At 42.6% G+C, this 17,056-nt stretch overlaps 1 protein-coding gene across 2 annotated transcripts in view; it reads right to left on the reverse strand.

The window, feature by feature from the left end:
- HTT (huntingtin) overlaps nucleotides 1-17,056 on the reverse strand; it is a 114,207-nt gene that overhangs the window by 14,527 nt on the left and 82,624 nt on the right. For both annotated transcript variants that reach the window (XM_081876178.1, XM_081876177.1), the window contains 12 exons: nucleotides 16,497-16,642; nucleotides 15,482-15,659; nucleotides 14,679-14,774; nucleotides 13,448-13,635; nucleotides 12,922-13,048; nucleotides 11,849-11,949; nucleotides 11,022-11,176; nucleotides 7,094-7,233; nucleotides 6,399-6,481; nucleotides 4,774-4,904; nucleotides 3,118-3,247; nucleotides 1,347-1,502 (listed from right to left, as the gene is read on the reverse strand). In XM_081876178.1, the coding sequence (XP_081732304.1) occupies nucleotides 1,347-1,502; nucleotides 3,118-3,247; nucleotides 4,774-4,904; nucleotides 6,399-6,481; nucleotides 7,094-7,233; nucleotides 11,022-11,176; nucleotides 11,849-11,949; nucleotides 12,922-13,048; nucleotides 13,448-13,635; nucleotides 14,679-14,774; nucleotides 15,482-15,659; nucleotides 16,497-16,642 (1,631 nt within the window). The remainder of the gene's footprint in view (nucleotides 1-1,346; nucleotides 1,503-3,117; nucleotides 3,248-4,773; nucleotides 4,905-6,398; nucleotides 6,482-7,093; nucleotides 7,234-11,021; nucleotides 11,177-11,848; nucleotides 11,950-12,921; nucleotides 13,049-13,447; nucleotides 13,636-14,678; nucleotides 14,775-15,481; nucleotides 15,660-16,496; nucleotides 16,643-17,056) is intronic.

Below are 17,056 nucleotides of genomic sequence, written 5' to 3' on the forward strand. Positions count from 1 at the left end.
TAAATCAATTGATCACCATACCAAGTAAATTTAGACTTGTGGGCCACCATACCTAAAAGGCAACCATTGCTCTAGATTGACAAATTCCAGTGTGCTTTGCTAAGATCTTGGGGGGGTGGGGGTGGGAGAATGTAGGTATTTTTTGGCCTCTTGCATTCTAGACTTGATAGTTCGACAACTAGAGTAAGACATTAAATTATGTCATTTTCTGCAGTGGCTCCCCATCTGTGCAATGCTCTCCCCAGGGAGGTTCGCCTGGCACCTTCATTGTACACTTTTTAGGCGCCAGGCAAAAATGTTCCTCTCCAACCAGGCCTTTGACTGATTAGCATCCAATGCCCTTTAAAAATGTGTTGGGGAGGGGGTTAATAAAAGAGATAGAACAGTTATCTGCACACAGATGATACCAAACTCCAGTTGATGTTTCCCCATGAGATGTTAAATAGATCAGCGAGAGCCGGAAAACAAACCGCTCCTTCAGGCAGGAGAGAGAGAAATGAGGCGTGACCACGCCTGCTTCCCAGAGTTCTTTGCTCTCTTGCCTCCATCACGTGACGAGATAATACCCAACCCATTCATAGCATCAGCAACCACCTCCAATCCCTGAAGAAGAACAGGACCACACAGCTACTATAGAGCTACCACGCTCCAAGACCACATTCTGGAACCAGCAATACAGGCAGGAAGTGGAGCACAGTGCCCTGAAGGATACCATGGTCAAGAAAGGAAGCCACAGATGTCTCTCCTGAGAGGAAGGAGATTCTTCCTCCTGCTTGCATGGCACCCTCTCTATCTAATCTTACACTGCATTTAAGGAAGGGAAAGAGGAGAGGGGCAGCTTTAGTGTCAAATGCAGTCTATGTGCTATTTGGCGCTACCCAAATAGGAACTGTAAGGAAGACATTTTATACTTTTCCACATGTATACAAGAGCAACTTCTGGAAGAGTCTGTTGTCTTGCCCTTATGATGAAAATTATTATTTTGAATTGTATTGTATTGTTTTGATGAATTTATTGTTGCTTGCTTTATTTATATGTAACTTGTGGTTGATATGATAGTGTTTACAATGGTTCACCCCTCCTAATGCTATTGTGATTATTGTAAGCCACTTCGTGCTCAACATTTGTTATTGGAAAAATTGAATACAAATATGAAATCAAATCAAACTTATTAAAAAGCTGCTGAGAATTCTAACAGAATCAACAGGGATGTACTCCTCTTGGTTAAGCTCCCATGAAAGTCATCCATACCAGAAGATCAACAGCTGATTCAGTCCCATTACTGGGCCAAAAACCAGACTGAAATGGAACTGGGAAATGACTTTTTAAATTAAAAGAAATCTTACCATTCCAAGAACGGCAGCTGCCTTACATGTAGCTGGAACCAAATACTGTATAAGGATTTCATCTTCTGATGGGTGTGTCTTCCGCAGTTCTGTTAATGTTGTGTACATCATTTCAAACTGATTCCTTTCTGTAAATAAGTCAGATACTGCTAAAAGCTGCAAGTACAAGAAACATTACAAATTAAGTCTTTTAAAAGTTGTTTATATAACAAGTCATTTCAATCAAGTATATATAACATATATGAATGCAACTTTACTAGAAAGAAGCTCAAATGTAAAAATGTTAAAATATTTCATTATTTTTTTAAAAAAAATGTGTGTGTTAAGATTAATCACAAAAAGAACACTGAGATCACTGAGAGAGTTCTTTCTCTGCTTCTGAGATGGAGGTTACATTGGACTTTGGAGATAGCTAATGAAGCAGCCTTTTTTCTCCACCAGTAGGAGAGATTCCCTCCCAGTTCGAGATATGTGGCAACTGGGAAATCCATTCTGTTTTTATAACTGTGTGTTATATTGTGGTAAACTGACCTGAGACCTTTTGGTTAAGGAAGAGTGAAAAATCCTATGAAGAAATTTTTAAAAATAAAATCCCTACACATCCAGAATACTTACATGCAGCTATTTAATTGGTAGCCTTGAGCTGACTTTAAAGAACCATACCCCCCCAAAATGGGGAGGGGAGAAGTGATACATTAAAGTTTGTAATTTGGGATCATATTATAGGGTGGTATCTTTCATCAGGCAGATGAAGCACTTTCATTGCTTGCAATCCTTTGCTGCTTTTCCAACCTCTATCCTTGTTTTGTTTGCTTTTCCCATTCTTTCAAAGGATCATCTACCACCTTCCTCACCAATAGTAATGGTGTCCAATTTCCTTTTTTGTAGAGATGCTATCAACCACCTTAGATATACAGTGGTACCTTGGTTCTCGAAGTTAATCCATTCTGGGAGTCCGTTTGACTCCTAAAACTGTTTAAAAACCAAGGCACAGTTTCCAATTGGCTGCAGGAGCTTCCTGCACTCAAGCGGAAGCTGCGTCAGACGTTCAGCTTCCGAAAAACATTCACAAACTGGAACACTTACTTCCGGGTTTGTGGCATTCGGGAGCTGATTTGTTCGGAAGCCAAGCCGTTTGAGTACCAAGGTACCACTGTAGTTAACTCAAACCCCATGAGTATATGAGGTCAGCCTGCTCAGTGACTGGCTTTGCACTTCTTGAAATGTTCAACAGATCTTGAAATCTCTAATTTTAGGACCTTTGTGCTCAAGATTAGGACTGTTCCAATAATGAAAATAGATTAGATTGCTGGCCTTAGAGTATATCAATTGTGTAATCAAGTCCCAAGGTCTGTTAAGATTTCACTGCTCTTTAAGAACTGAACTAGATCATCCCAGGCTTGCTGTCCACCAATCTTTAGAACTCTACTTAGCACCTGTAATTCATACTAAAGCATTGGAATTTGTAGGCAAATTTAAACAAACAGAAGCATTTATTTATGACAGCCCAAAATAGCGTTAAGATTTGGGAATTGCAACTGTATATACAATATACAGTAGGTTCTCCGGTTAATTTGCACTCCAGATCACCTCATGTTTGTTTCCCTTCAGTTCAGTTCCTCCCGGTTAATTTGCCAACAGATCCTGTTCCAAATCAATTCAACTCACTTTAAGCAAGCCCAGCAAGCTTCTCCCTTTATTCACCAAAATTTCAGAACGATATATTCGTTCAATATGACAATGAAAACACTGAAAACAGTTTGATACTTACAGATCGGACAACTTCACTGATGAGGATAACTGGGGTCCTTTTGCCTGGGTTGGAGGGCAAAATCCATTGACTATACAACTCCAACAAGAATTGAGAACAGGAATGTATATCTACACCGGCACGATGTTTCCTATAATCAGATACAAGCACAGTTAATAAGCTACTACATTGCAGTTATCATAATAATCTAAACATGTTCACCGAAGAGTCTTAGGGAGGAGAAACAGCTTTGCCATGAATCTGAAGCACTCATTCAGCTGTTGGAACTAGAGAATGGAGATCTGCTGTCAGGTAGGGCAATGTATTTCTGGCTCCAAGTTCCTACTAGCAACAAAGGCAGCACTTTGATATTTTTTGACAAACATGTCATTTAATTGTGTTCTCAAAGAGCACACTTGAAGGCCAACCAGGAAGTCAATTGTGGATGTGGTTAAGATTCATATTAATAGGGAAAGGGTGCTGTAACTTAGGACTATCCAATCAACCTTTTATTGAACTGTAGCTAGAGTGGGAGCAGGGCAATACATTTTAAATGATCCCATTCTGCCGAAACTTGAGGCAATAACTGAATATTTGTTACAGGCACTAATGCCTTTTGCAACTACTGAAAGGCAGAGTCTTCTTTAGGATTAGAGTGGATGAGAAAGACTTTCGAGTATAGCTGAAAAGGTTAAATGCAAGAAGAATAAAATAAGCAGCTACCCCCTAGTCAGTGCTGAAATGTTTACTGTAAATAGTCTCCCTTAGAAATGAATATTCCCTTTGGTAATTAAGGGAGATGTGACTGTGTAGTGTCTTTTGGTTCTTATGATAAACTATCTATCTATCTAATCTATCTATCTACAGTGGTGCCTCGCAAGACAAAAAGAATCCGTTCTGCGATTCTCTTCGTCTAGCGGTTTTTTCGTCTTGCGAAGCAAGCCCATTGACAACTTAGCGGATTAGCGCTACAGCGGTCTAGCGGCTTCTAGCAATCAGCTGTTAAGCAGCTTATCAGCGGATCAGCTGTTAAGCGGCTTAGCGGCTTAGGAAAAGGGGGGGAAAGCGGGGGGAAACCGCGGGGACTCGCAAGATTTTTTCGTCTTGCGAAGCAACCCCATAGGGAAATTCGTTTTGCGAAGCGCCTCCAAAACGGAAAACCCTTTCGTCTAGCAGGTTTTCCGTCTTGCGAGGTGTTCGTCTTGCGGGGCACCACTGTATCTATCTATCTATCTATCTATCTATCCATCCATCCATCTCTCTAAAACCAATCAGTAGATCCACTGATTAATGAAGGCACAAAAGGATTTTCACTTCTGAATGCAAAACTAACTGCAGATTATTCCAATTACAAACAAATATATCTTACTATATAATAAAATCATATAGATGGCCACAACAGCTCAAGCAGGACAGAGCAGCAGGCAAGAGCAGCAAGAATGGGTTGAAGTTCAAAAGAGAGTGGGAGAGCAGTTTGCCAAACTGCTCTCTGAAGTGACTCCCACCTGCCTTTAAAAGTGGGTGGGGGTGAGCCATGGGGTGGCAGGTGAGGAGGCAGGTGAGGTGTAAAGGGAGGAAGTGTTGGCCAGGTGTGGGATAACTGGGGCTGGCAGGCAGGTGGGGTTGGCAAATGGAGCAGAGCTGGCAGCCGTGTGTGCGCACAGAAAAATTCAAAACCTGGAATTCATGGGAGAGGATGGTGGCGAGGAAGGGGCTGGCATATCACTCTCATCGTCTTCATCTTCATCCCATTCTTCTTCCCGCAGTGGAGTGATGTTATTTCCTAGCCACACAGAGTGGATAGAGACCTTAAACGAGAGGGGAAAGTAAGTTAAGTGATTCAGTATTTTTACTTCTTAAAATGCCCTCACACTTTGACATAATGAAAAACCTCAAATTAGTTTCTAGTCTATATACAAATGATGATATCATTACATTTGCATCTGTAGGCAGCGTCTCTCCTAAACACTTACAACTGTGCCCAGAGACAACTGGAAACCGATAACGGAAAGGTTAATACAGTATGTTTGCTGGGGGCTCATGTCAGCCTGTACCAGCAAAAGTTTCTGGAGAACTTTCAAAGGCAGCCCCATATATGACAGTAATCAAGCCTGGGTGTGATTAGTCATCTAGCCTAACTGCAACCAGCCACCTTCTAGGTTTAGCATTCCAAACAACGTTGAAGTAACATGGTCTGATACTATGATATGTATTTCTGTGTTTTTATATTGTAAACTGTCCTGTGATACTCTAAGGGCACATAGAAATTTAATAAATAGTAATACCTGTAAGTTCCTACTATGTATAGAAATGCTATTGTCACCAGTTCCTCAAGCGGCATGATTTCTGCCTTAAAGCAGAATTTCCTACCTACTGGCTCCCACAGAGGAGTACTGAACCTGTTACAACCACAAAATAACTTCCAAATATAGGTTTTACTTGATCTCAACATGATAAGGCTAAGCCAGTGCAACTTTACAGAATGTTTGCTCTTTGTTCCGCAAATAATCCAGGTGTTTCCCATTATCTTGTTGGATACAATGGTTCCTTAGCTACCAATAGATATCCAGAGGGATGGGGGAGTGAGATTTGTTTCTTGCCCCCAACCAATGCACTTTTCAGGAATGGGGACCACAGGGAGGTAATAATTCCCCCCGCCCCCCCCCAAAATAGGAGACGCATCTGGTATGAAGTTTGCTCCCTAACCTCTACAGAAGATCCTAATAGTGGTCCTGATGGCCAGAGCTATGTCATCAGAAAAAATCTCTTCCAGTAGCACCTTAAAGACCAACTAAGTTAGTTCTTGGTATGAGCTTTCGTGTGCATGCACACTTCTTCAGATACACTGAAACAGAAGTTACCAGACCCTTCTATATAGTGAGAAGGTGGGGAGGAGTATTACTCAGAAGGGGTATTACTCACCCTTCTGAGTAATACCCCTCCCCACCTTCTCACTGTATAGAAGGGTCTGGTGACTTCTGTTTCAGTGTAACTGAAGAAGTGTGCATGCACACGAAAGCTCATACCTAGAACTAACTTAGTTGGTCTTTAAGGTGCTACTGGAAGGAATTTTTTTTGTTTTGACTATGGCAGACCAACACGGCTACCTATCTGTAACTATGTCATCAGAGTTAATGAGATCACGTGTCTGCTGCTCTGCTACTTCATTCTGTTTTCAATCATAATTTGTCTTCCCCTAAAATAATAATCCTACAATCCCAAGATTGTAATTCAGCAATTCTTGTTACTCTGGAAAGTCAAGAATACAAAGGTTCTCGCTAAATATAGACATTTGAACAAACCTGTCCTAGTTTATAGCCCATATTGCCCATTTCACGCTCTGTATTGATCTGTAGTAAAAGCTTTTCATGGCTGATAAGAACACCTAAAATAAAAAGAAAAATACAAAATTCTTTTAGGCAAAGCCCACAATAAGCATGAAAGTACACATTATCACTGTGGTCAACATATAATGCTGACCCTTTTTGCTACTGATATGCTCAACTTGCGTTCTCTCTGCTGGAGATTCTGCTGATATGCTCCATTTCTCCTATCACTTGGGCTGCGTTAAGCAACCTCAGCTACTTCCTTTGGGTTCAGTGGAATGCCCAGCAGAGTACCTTTATATACTCTCTGGAAGCCACTTGCCTGACCCAAGGTACAGTAAGGCAGGGGTGGGTGGAGGGTTAGTGCCGGTCCAAAGGGCGAGCTTAAACAGAGGGAAAGGCTCTTCCACAAGCAATGTCAAATGGGAAAATTCAGGGACAGCATGCTTCCCTGGAGCCTTGGAAGATAACATTTGGGTGATGCTGCATATTTCCTTTTGCCAGTTACTGTGGACAAGAACCAGACTTAGTAAGACGCACCAGTGGTGTTAGAAGAGCATATGCCAAGGATAGTTCAAGTCTGAAGAATACTTGCAAGTAACCTAAGGTTACTTTCTGTTTCTATTTCAAAAACTGTAGAACTTCTGCATAAGCAGCCATTGGATATGTACCTGTAGCAGAAGGCGAAAGAGACGGAACAGGATCCCATGCTTGGTACAAGTGGTGGGTGGCAATGTTGTCTCTTTTAGATGCCATTTCTTGGATTTCTTGTTCTACAATTCCTCTGATGACATTTAATTTTCTCCCAAACCTGAAGTTCAGCAGAAATAATCATAAATTACTAAAACATCTTCTACAGTCAGGAAATCTTCACTAATAAAAAGACTACTGTATCAGCTTTTATTTTTATAACAGGATTCACTTCTGGAAAAAAGGCATATCAACTAATTTAAAATGCAAATCAACTATTAACAAACTCAGGCTTGATTTGCTTAGAACTAGCCTAATTTAGAGATTTCAAAATTAACCAAATGCTGTGAAAAGAAAAGCCTATCATTATACAGATACGGGTATTACGTAAGACAACATGGGAGTCTATTACCCATAAATTCGCTCTTTGCGACTCCCGGAGGGCATTCCTTAACAGTGGGATGGCACTGTCAGAAGCTTGTCCTACACTCGAGTAGGACCCTGGCAGAGACACATGCCCAACTGGCATGTTCCCTCCCTCCTGGTCGATCGTTCGGGAGCTTCAAAAGATTTATTCAGCCCAAACATCACAGCGACCGATGCCAACAGACATCGGCACAGTTAGGAATCTGCAGAGTCTGTGTAGTTAGCATGACAGACCTCAGCAACTCAACATTTTGGCTAATCTACTTTATTTACATATAAACACACATGGAGCACTGCAACGTGGCTCCCTCTCTCTCTAGCATCAGACAGCAAAGAGGAAAAGGACAAAGGACAATAGTTCTACTTCACAGAACACAGTAACACAAACATCCTGTTTCCGTCACTTCCCACTCTGTGGAGTCAAAACATATACCGTCATGTGAAGGACAACAATCCTATGACTGCAATCATGGAGCAGGAATTCTAACAGGCACCCTTCCTCCAAAAATAAGGTTGACAACATTGCAGAGGGTCACCAACTATGAGAAATACCACACCTGCAAGGACCTTTCTTGGTGTCCTCCATGAGGCAACCCATATTTTCTTTATTGACGAAAGGGAATCCTGTGAGGCTTCATGCTGCTCTGCAGTGCAGAGCAGTTCCTGGAGTTGGGAAAGTCCATCCTTTCCTCTTCCGTTGGTTGGGCAGTCAACTTCTCTCCTCTTTGGCGTATGAGAGAAGAAGTAGGAACGGATTTCCCACTTGCCCCATGGGCTGCCTTTCTGCATTTTCCTGTCCCTGCAGACATTTTGAATAGGGATTGGGTCTGTCTGATTTTTCTTGTCCCAGAGGGCATTTTGATTTGGAGCTTCATGCCTTCACCATGAGGTGCATCATACACTCATTTAATGCCCATTGGAAGAAGGTGAGTTGCGGTGGGTGTGCATTGCCAGCCTTGCTTGGCTGCAGTACACTTGACTTCCCACTCTGCCCTGTCTCTGCAGTTTGTTTTACTACGTCCAGCTTGCCTGCTTTTCCTTTCCAATGAGGTTTCCCTCCCACTTTCAATCTTGGTAGGAGCAAACTACCAAGTAGTGGTAAGTAGTGGCAGCCTAAATCTAGCACGTGGCCTCTTCCCCTCTGTTCACTGGGTCTTTCTGCTGACTCGGATCCTTCCCTCTCCCCCTCTTTCTGGCTGCAGTAGGTTTTCTGTCAGTTGGTCACATGCACACAACATAGGGAGGAAAGCTAAACTCCTCACTTCTCTGGTGCCTTGATTTACACTGTAGGAGGAGGGCTTCCCATCTCTTAGGCTGCTTAGGTTTTTTATTGTTTTGTGTTGGTGGAGGAGGGGGCTGCCAGCTACCCTGCCAATTTATTTGTGACAGCAAAGGGGGGAATTCCCACCTGTTCGGCTGCCTCTGTCCTGCCTGGCCAGTTTTTGTTTCTTTGCTACACTGGAGGAGGAAGGCTCATGTCTTGTGCTGGACCCAGCAGGCCTTTAGGATTCTTGCTTTTCCTGTGTGTAAAAGGGGTGGAGGAGCTGGCATGGCATTCCCACACATTTATTTACCTGCCTTTACTGGTGATCATGGGAGTCAGTGGGTGCTTCCTTGGCCTCCTGGGTGAATATATATGCATGCGTTCACCACCAAGTATTACCCAGGGCAGGTCCAGCTATTTGGCGGGGTGAAGCCATTGCCTTAGGTAGCAGAAGCCCCTGAGGCGGTGCCTCTGCGGGCATCCAGCATATCCCTGCCACCTATGAAGAAACTACACTGGCACTGATTTCCAGTGAAATGCTGCAAAAATTATGCAAGAGCTAACTAGAGATTGGTGCCAATGCCAGTAGCGGCACTTCCTGTTTTGTCTCAAGTGGTGAAATAGGATGTGCCACCCCAGCACTACACAGAATGCTATGTTCTATATTGTATTGCTGTATTTTGTACATTGGTATGAAAAACTAATTTTTAAAAATCCTGAAAAGAATTCCGGGAAAGAAAAGTTGGGATAAGCATCACCACAGACAAGCATGAAGAGCACCAACATCAGAAGTACCGTAATTTTCGCTCCAAAACGCGCACTTTTTTGCTCCTAGAAAGTAAGGGGAAATGCCTGTGCGTGTTACGGAGCGAATGCACTGGATCAGTCAGTCAAGCAAAGCACGAGCCGCTTGCAGGGCTTTGCGTGGCTCTAGCTGTGGTTGCTTTACAGCCAGGAGGAGGGGCTCTCTGAAAGTAAGCAAAGCGAGAGCCGCTTACACGCTCTACAAGGCTCTCACTTTGCTTGCTTTAAAGCGACCTATGGCTCGGAGGAGCCGGGGAGGAGGGAGGGAGGGAAAGAGAGCCATGGCAGCAAAGCGGGCAACACGGGAGGAGGGACAGACGGGAGCCATAGCGAGCTGGGAGGAGGCAGGCGGCTCAAAGGCAGCAGGTGCTTTTAAAGTAGCCAGCAACAGCTGCTGCAGCCTCAGCTAGCAAAGGTCTGCGCGTGGAGCAGTGAGGCTGCAGAGGGACAGCAGGGCACAGGAAGGCTTGGATCAGGAAGGATAAAATTTAAGCAACCAGCAGCAAAAAAACCCCAACCTGGAGCTCTCAGCCACGAGCGCAGTGAAAACCAGGAAGTAAAAAAAAAGGCTGGGGAGGGCACGGGATGAGGGAGAGGGGAAAACTAGGCAAATCCCCCACTTCTCAGCTGTTTTCAGGCAGGATAGATTTGAGCATTGTCTGGGTCCTAGTGCCCCTATCGCTTTTTTGTGCTCCATTCTATTGCTGCTGGTGGCTGCTTATCACTGCTTATCACTGTACAAACAAAGTAGAAGGCTGCAAGGAGGAGCGCTTTTACACAGCTAATGGTGAATCCCCTCCAATCCAAGTCCTCCTCACTTGCTCAAATCTATTCTGCCTCAAAACAAGGAGCGGAAGGAACAGGCTGCAAACTGTTAAATGGAAAAAAACCCCAGGCACAGGGCAAATACCTTAAGTATGCCTTTAAAGCAACAGTGCTCTTTTCCTCCCTGCTCAGCTCCCCGAAAAGCTCCTTCTCCACACACCCCACCCGTGCTCCTTGTCCATTGAGTGCTTTTCCTTCCTCCCCACTTAAAACGTGGTTACAAGGCACAGATCCACATGGATCCTCAGGATTTTCGCACTGGGTCACCCCAAATTCACCATCAGATCACAGAGCATGTCCATAGCTACAGCCTGCACCAAAAAACACACACGCACCCACTGTTTCATGTTCATGGGGCCGCAATGGTGCAAAAACGTGGTTACAAAGCATGGATCCACATGGATCCTCAGGATTTTTGCACTGGGCTACCCCAAACTCACCGTCAGATCACATGTCTGTGGCCACAGCATGAACCACAAAAATCATACATCCACTGTTTCATTTAGAATTTTTTTTTTCTTGTTTTCCTCCTCTAAAAACTACGTGCGTGTTACGGTCAGGTGTGTGTTATAGAGCGAAAAATACGGTACCTTGTGTCCAGAGCTTTTAAAGCTTTGTTTCGAGGCTGCTGCTCCAAGCAGCTAACAGCTGGATTGCCTGCAAGTGGTATTGTCATGGCACTCAACACCAAGGATGTTATGGCTTGGACAGCTAGAACATTTATTTGGGTCCTCTCTGTATCCTCCTGAAAAAAGGAACACATGAAGCCAAAGTTATGAGTGTAATTCTACAATAAGAAAAGAAAAACTTGCAAAGAAGCATCGTTTCATACCTAATAAGCTAGGATTACAACTTTCTTTAAACCACAGACCCTAGGGTTTGCCGATCAGAAGGTTGGCAGTTCGAATCCCCGCAACAGGGTGAGCTCCCGTTGTTTGGTCCCTGCTCCTGCCAACCTATCAGTTCAAAAGCACGTCAAAGTGCAAGTAGGTAAATAGGTACTGCTACGGAGGGAAGGTAAACAGCGTTTCCGTGCGCTGCTCTGGTTCACCAGAAGCAGCTTAGTCATGGTGGCCACATGACCCGGAAGCTGTATGCCGGCTCCCTCAGCCAATAAAACGAGATGAGCACCACAACCCCAGAGTCGGCCATGACTGGACCTAATGGTCAGGGGTCCCATTACCTTTACTTTAAAACTTTCTTCTTGGCAGAGCTCCAATTTGCAACTAAAGAGCAGAAATGTGTAAAAAACTCTCTTCATAGGACAATTTGTATGTTCTATTCAGTTTCCCTTGGGGGGCTCTGTCTCCTTTTGTACACAGGCCCGTCTGTTCCAGTAGTGTTACCAGAAAATCCCAATCGGCAACAACATGGAGGTGGAATTGACAAAATAAAACCATTCACTGGATTACTTTACCTCTTGCTGGTTTTCCTCTTGGTCCAATACAATTGGCTGGGTTACAAGAACACCAAGAAGAGTAGCCCATGTCTCTTCAAACTGCATGCGGTTTGTCCACCCTGAGGGAAGATCCAAGCCACTGATGTTTACTACTTCAGAGGATAGAGAATTACCAAAGTATAGGTTCCACAGCTGTATTTTTATGCTATTAACAAAAGAAGTTTTAGAAATCTCTGAAAACATAGTATGTTTATCTGCCAGGGGTGGGGAGATACGGATAACTAACTACCTGTAAAGACTCCTTATGACACACAGAGTTTATGTGTAGAATTAACATATAAAACTTGCATTCTGCAACCATAATTGCATATTTTGGCCAGTTCTAGCAATTCTTTCCTTGAAATCATAGTTTTATCCATGTGAGAACCTACAACATTCCCACACCCCAACATTCCATCTACATGTGACTATGGCCTGCTTTCTGCTGTGGAATGCTGATTTTTGTTATGTCATTTTATGATTATAAATATGCCCCATTAAAAAAAAAACTATGAAAAATGTAAAAATTCTATCTATGCTCACACTCTAATCTGTGCATTCATATTGGAGGCTAAAGATTTTCCCTCTCCCCACCTACATTTTTGTAAGCATGTGGAAATGAACTCTTCTTTCCAAGTGGAAAGTTGGTTTAAATTGCAAAAGTAACTTATTCTGCAGTGCTGCATAATGACAACACAAAATACATATTTATATTGGAAAATGTTCCTTTAGATTCTATGAAGTTTAAGTTTATTTTCAATATGCAGGAAAGGGCATCTCAATTCTGAAAACTCATAAGCCATGTCCTATATTCAGAATCTGACCTAATGAGGTATGCCACATACTGCAGTGTTCAGTGTAGCAGATCAGCAAATCGAAAAGGCCTTTGCCTCTGACTTCAAAATACTAAGGTACCTCAAGGTCACCCACTCACCACCAAGGCTTACTTTGTATTAAACAGTTTAAAATAATGTTAGTTCACCATGTACAGTGTTTTAAAGTAATAAAGACGAAACTACAACTTATATATTCAGCTCAGTTTATCTACCTACCCAATGTATTAATTCGATAGATAAACTCCTTGAATACTTCTCTCTCCTGAAGAAATTCTACTGGTATTTCTGGGAAATTTGTGCCAAAATCACCTGTGGGCTTTGGAGACCAACCCAGTTTCCAGACCTGGACAATATGGAGACATAAAGAAATATAAATATCTTGCAGTTTGGAGCCCTACCTTTCCATAAACATTAAGAACATCAGGTTCTTGTCTTTAAGCTAGGACCCTCTGATTTGTCAACAACCATAGAAGGGGACAGAGAAGACATGTTGACTTCTTTGCATGTATAAGAAGCTAAGAACCGATGTCCAAAAATGACACTCCTGCTCTTAACCTATTAGAAGGGATTCTCATAAGACCACCACCAAATTTTCAATAGGGGCCTTTAGGCATGAAAACGTGTCATTTACATACTTATATAATTTACTGTGAGAAAAAGATACCTAGTAAAAATCAAGGAAAAAAATGACAGTAAGATCAGCAATAATTTTCAACATCAACTTTAGCAGTTAAACACATACCAGTGGGGGAACTCTTGCATAGCTGTTTACTATGGGCAGTCTTGACAAGCTGATGATGATGTTCTTAAGAACAGGGGTGAGGAATGCTGAAATATGGCTATTTTTCTTGTGCCCCAAAGCCAAGACAGATTGCAAACATTCCACCAACTCTGCTACTATTTCACAAGTCGTTGCAATATACTCAAATTCTTGAATTGGGAAAGAATACGAAAGTTCAGTACAGAATACTCCAATACACGCAAACGTACTAAATTCAAAATTGCTCCAATCTATCCCTAGAACTCTATGGTGTCAGAACAGCTATCTTGACAAAACACATTAACAGGCTTCATCTGGCAAGCCATAAAAAATGGTGCATACTGAACAATTATCTAAAAAACCAGGAAGAGCAGTATCAATTAAAACTATTCTGAAGGGCAACGTAGATGTGATGTTAAATGTGTAAATCCATTTAATGTGTCGTTTTCTTACTTTCAAATTAATAGCTGACTGTGGGTGGGTGGGGTAGAAACAGGTTCTGGTACTGCAGCGTTTAGTAGACGGAAGGTTTTAGTCAAGGCATTCAGACCAGGCAGTTCTGTGGAAGCCTCGAGCTAGAGCAATTTTAGGAACCAGTATTTTAGGAATACTGGGCCTTCAATAAGATTGTGATTAGCTTCACTCCACAATGAGAAAAGCTGCTTTGGTTAAAGCACCTTGCCTGTTTTAGCAGCCTGAGGATAGCACTGAAATCTCTTCAAGCTGGAGCACTGTGGCAGAACAGCTGCTCCTGAGCCAGAACTTCTGGGGAAGTGGGATACCACTGTAGCCAGCTTGGAGGGAAATTTCTTCCAATTCTTCCTCCAAGGCAACAGCTCAAAGAGGGAAAATTAGTCCCTGAGATCATAACACATAGGGAAAGTGGGTTGCTCCACAAATGTGGGCTCTGATGAACACCGTTCGCCCAGAGAAGCCTCACAGGCCCTGCTACTTCGAAAGCTTAAAAAGATACATTAAATGCAGTCACACGTTTAACATTACATCTAATCTTTGCCTTGATAAAGTAGCAACAGAATATGTATATGAAACGGGCAAATATTTCAACAATAGTAGTAAATGTGGAAATACATATAAGAAATGGTACAAAGATATAAAACATGCTAAAGATTTAAAACAACAAAAGTGAGTAAAAGTTTATACTAGTTAAATTAAAACACTATTATATGCACATCTGAAGCTTTAAACTCCTTACTTTCTCTTTGTGGATCTACTTCATTCTCACTTGCAGGTTTTGTAATGTTCTTCTTCCTTTCTGGGCTAAGAAGCTGATTTCCAGGTTCAACTGCCACTGTATTAGAGACACACCAAGCATTTCTCAACACTAATCTTTAATTCCCCTGAAGTAGCATTATTGGACAAGTATTTGAATTGCAAGCTGAACAAAAATACTCTTAGTTTTGTAAGACAGAATTGCACAAACTGATGACATTTTGTTGAAGCTATTTGATATCATGGATTTTTGTACACTGAGAACTTCACTCACTTCCAGGTAAGTAGGCAGGGGCACAAGATGATACACGCACTTGGGATTGTATTTCATGTTTTTTATTTTGTGTTTTACGCTGTAAACCTCCCTATGATCTTTGGATGAAAGGCAGTACAGTCATACCTCGGGTTAAATATGCTTCAGGTTGAGCGCTTTCGGGTTGTGTTCCGCGGCAACCCGGAAGTAACGGAACGCGTTACCTCCGGGTTTCGCCGCTTGCATATGCGCAGACGGTCAAAATGACGTCACGCGCATGTGCGGAAGCAGCGACCCGCGCATGCGCAGATGTGGGTTATGTTCGCTTCAGGATGCGAACGGGGATCCGGAACAGATTCCATTCGTATCCAGAGGTACCGCTGCATGTAAATTGAGTGAATAAAATAAAATAAACACAATGCACAGAGCAGGTCCCAGGGTGAAACTTGTAAAGGTATTAGGACGATACAAGATTCTGGGATGGGCCCCTTTGATTGAAGGAGCTTCCCATACCACTCCATCAGGCAACTCACCTGCTTCTATGATGAATCTGATACAGTTGATTACAGAGCAGGCATGTGTCACATACGCCACTGATGCCAGCAGGTTCCATAAATTAGGTTGTTGTAACGCCAAACAGCAGCAATCTAACACAGTCTGAAGATCAATACTTAGTGGAATATTCTTATGTATCAAATGCCAAGAAAGTATCTAAGGAATAAAAACAATATGAGATGAGATGGGACCATTGGTACTTAACTGAAGGGTGTTTCTCTATGGCTGTTAGGATGCACCCATGTGGGAAGTTCTCTCCCTAACGCTAAAAGAGGAAGGCTTCCTGTTTGTTCCAGTTTCTGTTTCTTGGCAAAGCTCCTGGTTCAAACTTCGCATTACACCCGGAACAAGGGGCCAAAGCAACACAACAAAGAGAGGAAGGTTGGCCCTGGTACCCCAGAGCCAGTGGAGTGACTTTTATGGTGACTGGCAGCCTGCAGATAAGAGTGTGGCCACGGGTCCATCCTGACACCCACACAGAAACACCCTTCAAGTGAGTACTGCTGGTTCCTTCTGCCTATCTGAATCCCCGGGGGCTTGGTGCCATTTGGCCACCCCAGCTGATTCTGCCCTTGCTGCCACGAAGTGGTGGGAGACTGTGCAACTTGTGGGTGGCACCTCCAGTGGTAGGTGTAGACAAGTCCCCATTCAATGCATCCTAAATTCACTACAGAATATTTTATTCTTGTAGTAATAGGCATATTGTCTCTCCCTCCTAATTAGGAAAACAATAGACATAACCCATTCCAAACTACAGGTAACTGCAAAAGGCTACAGAAAGGTTGGTGCCACCCTATTCACTTTCCAAACAGGTGTTGCAGGTGCTCACATTTGTAACATACTTTCAAACGGTTTCCACATAGAAGTATGGCAGATAAAACTCCCCAAATCAAAAATCACTAGAACTATTACCTTAGATGATTTTATAGTAAAGGTTGTGATGACACACACATCTGATAAGCAATATTCCGTTTGCTACATTTGTGGCCTTACCTCTAGTAACATCACAACAAACTTCAGAATGTCACTTTCTTTGTCAGGTGGAATGCGAAGAGAGGGTGGCAGTTTTGAAAGTAACACCAGGTGCTGACTTAAAGCACGAGACAAGACCATTGTAGATTGATACATCCCTGGGTCTCCTGCATAGTAAGGACATATCATTAAAAATGTTATCTGCAAATATCAAACTTTAAAACTGAGGGGCACGGGGAAAAAATATCTCATGGGTATTCCATAGCATGTGCAGAAATCATCTGGGTTAAATGTAGAATACGGGAACAAACATAACCCCCTAAGGTTGCCCAATTAACTAGTTGTTACAGGCAGAGAAGCTGTGGCATTCAATAAAAGCTGGCAGCCCTTATATATAATCTTATTTAACTTAATAAATGTTATGCTTAAGATACTTTGCATGTGAATTCTTGCCTTCCTTAATGATGTGTGATTTCTTATTAATTCAGATGGTCAAAGGCCTGGAAATGATGCCTTATGAAGAACGGCTAAGGGAGCTGGGCATGTTTAGCCTGGAGAAGAGGTGGTTAAGGGGTGATATG

Source organism: Podarcis erhardii (genome assembly GCF_964252035.2).
Source record: "Podarcis erhardii genome assembly, chromosome: 9".
NCBI classification, from domain to species: Eukaryota; Metazoa; Chordata; class Lepidosauria; order Squamata; family Lacertidae; genus Podarcis; species Podarcis erhardii.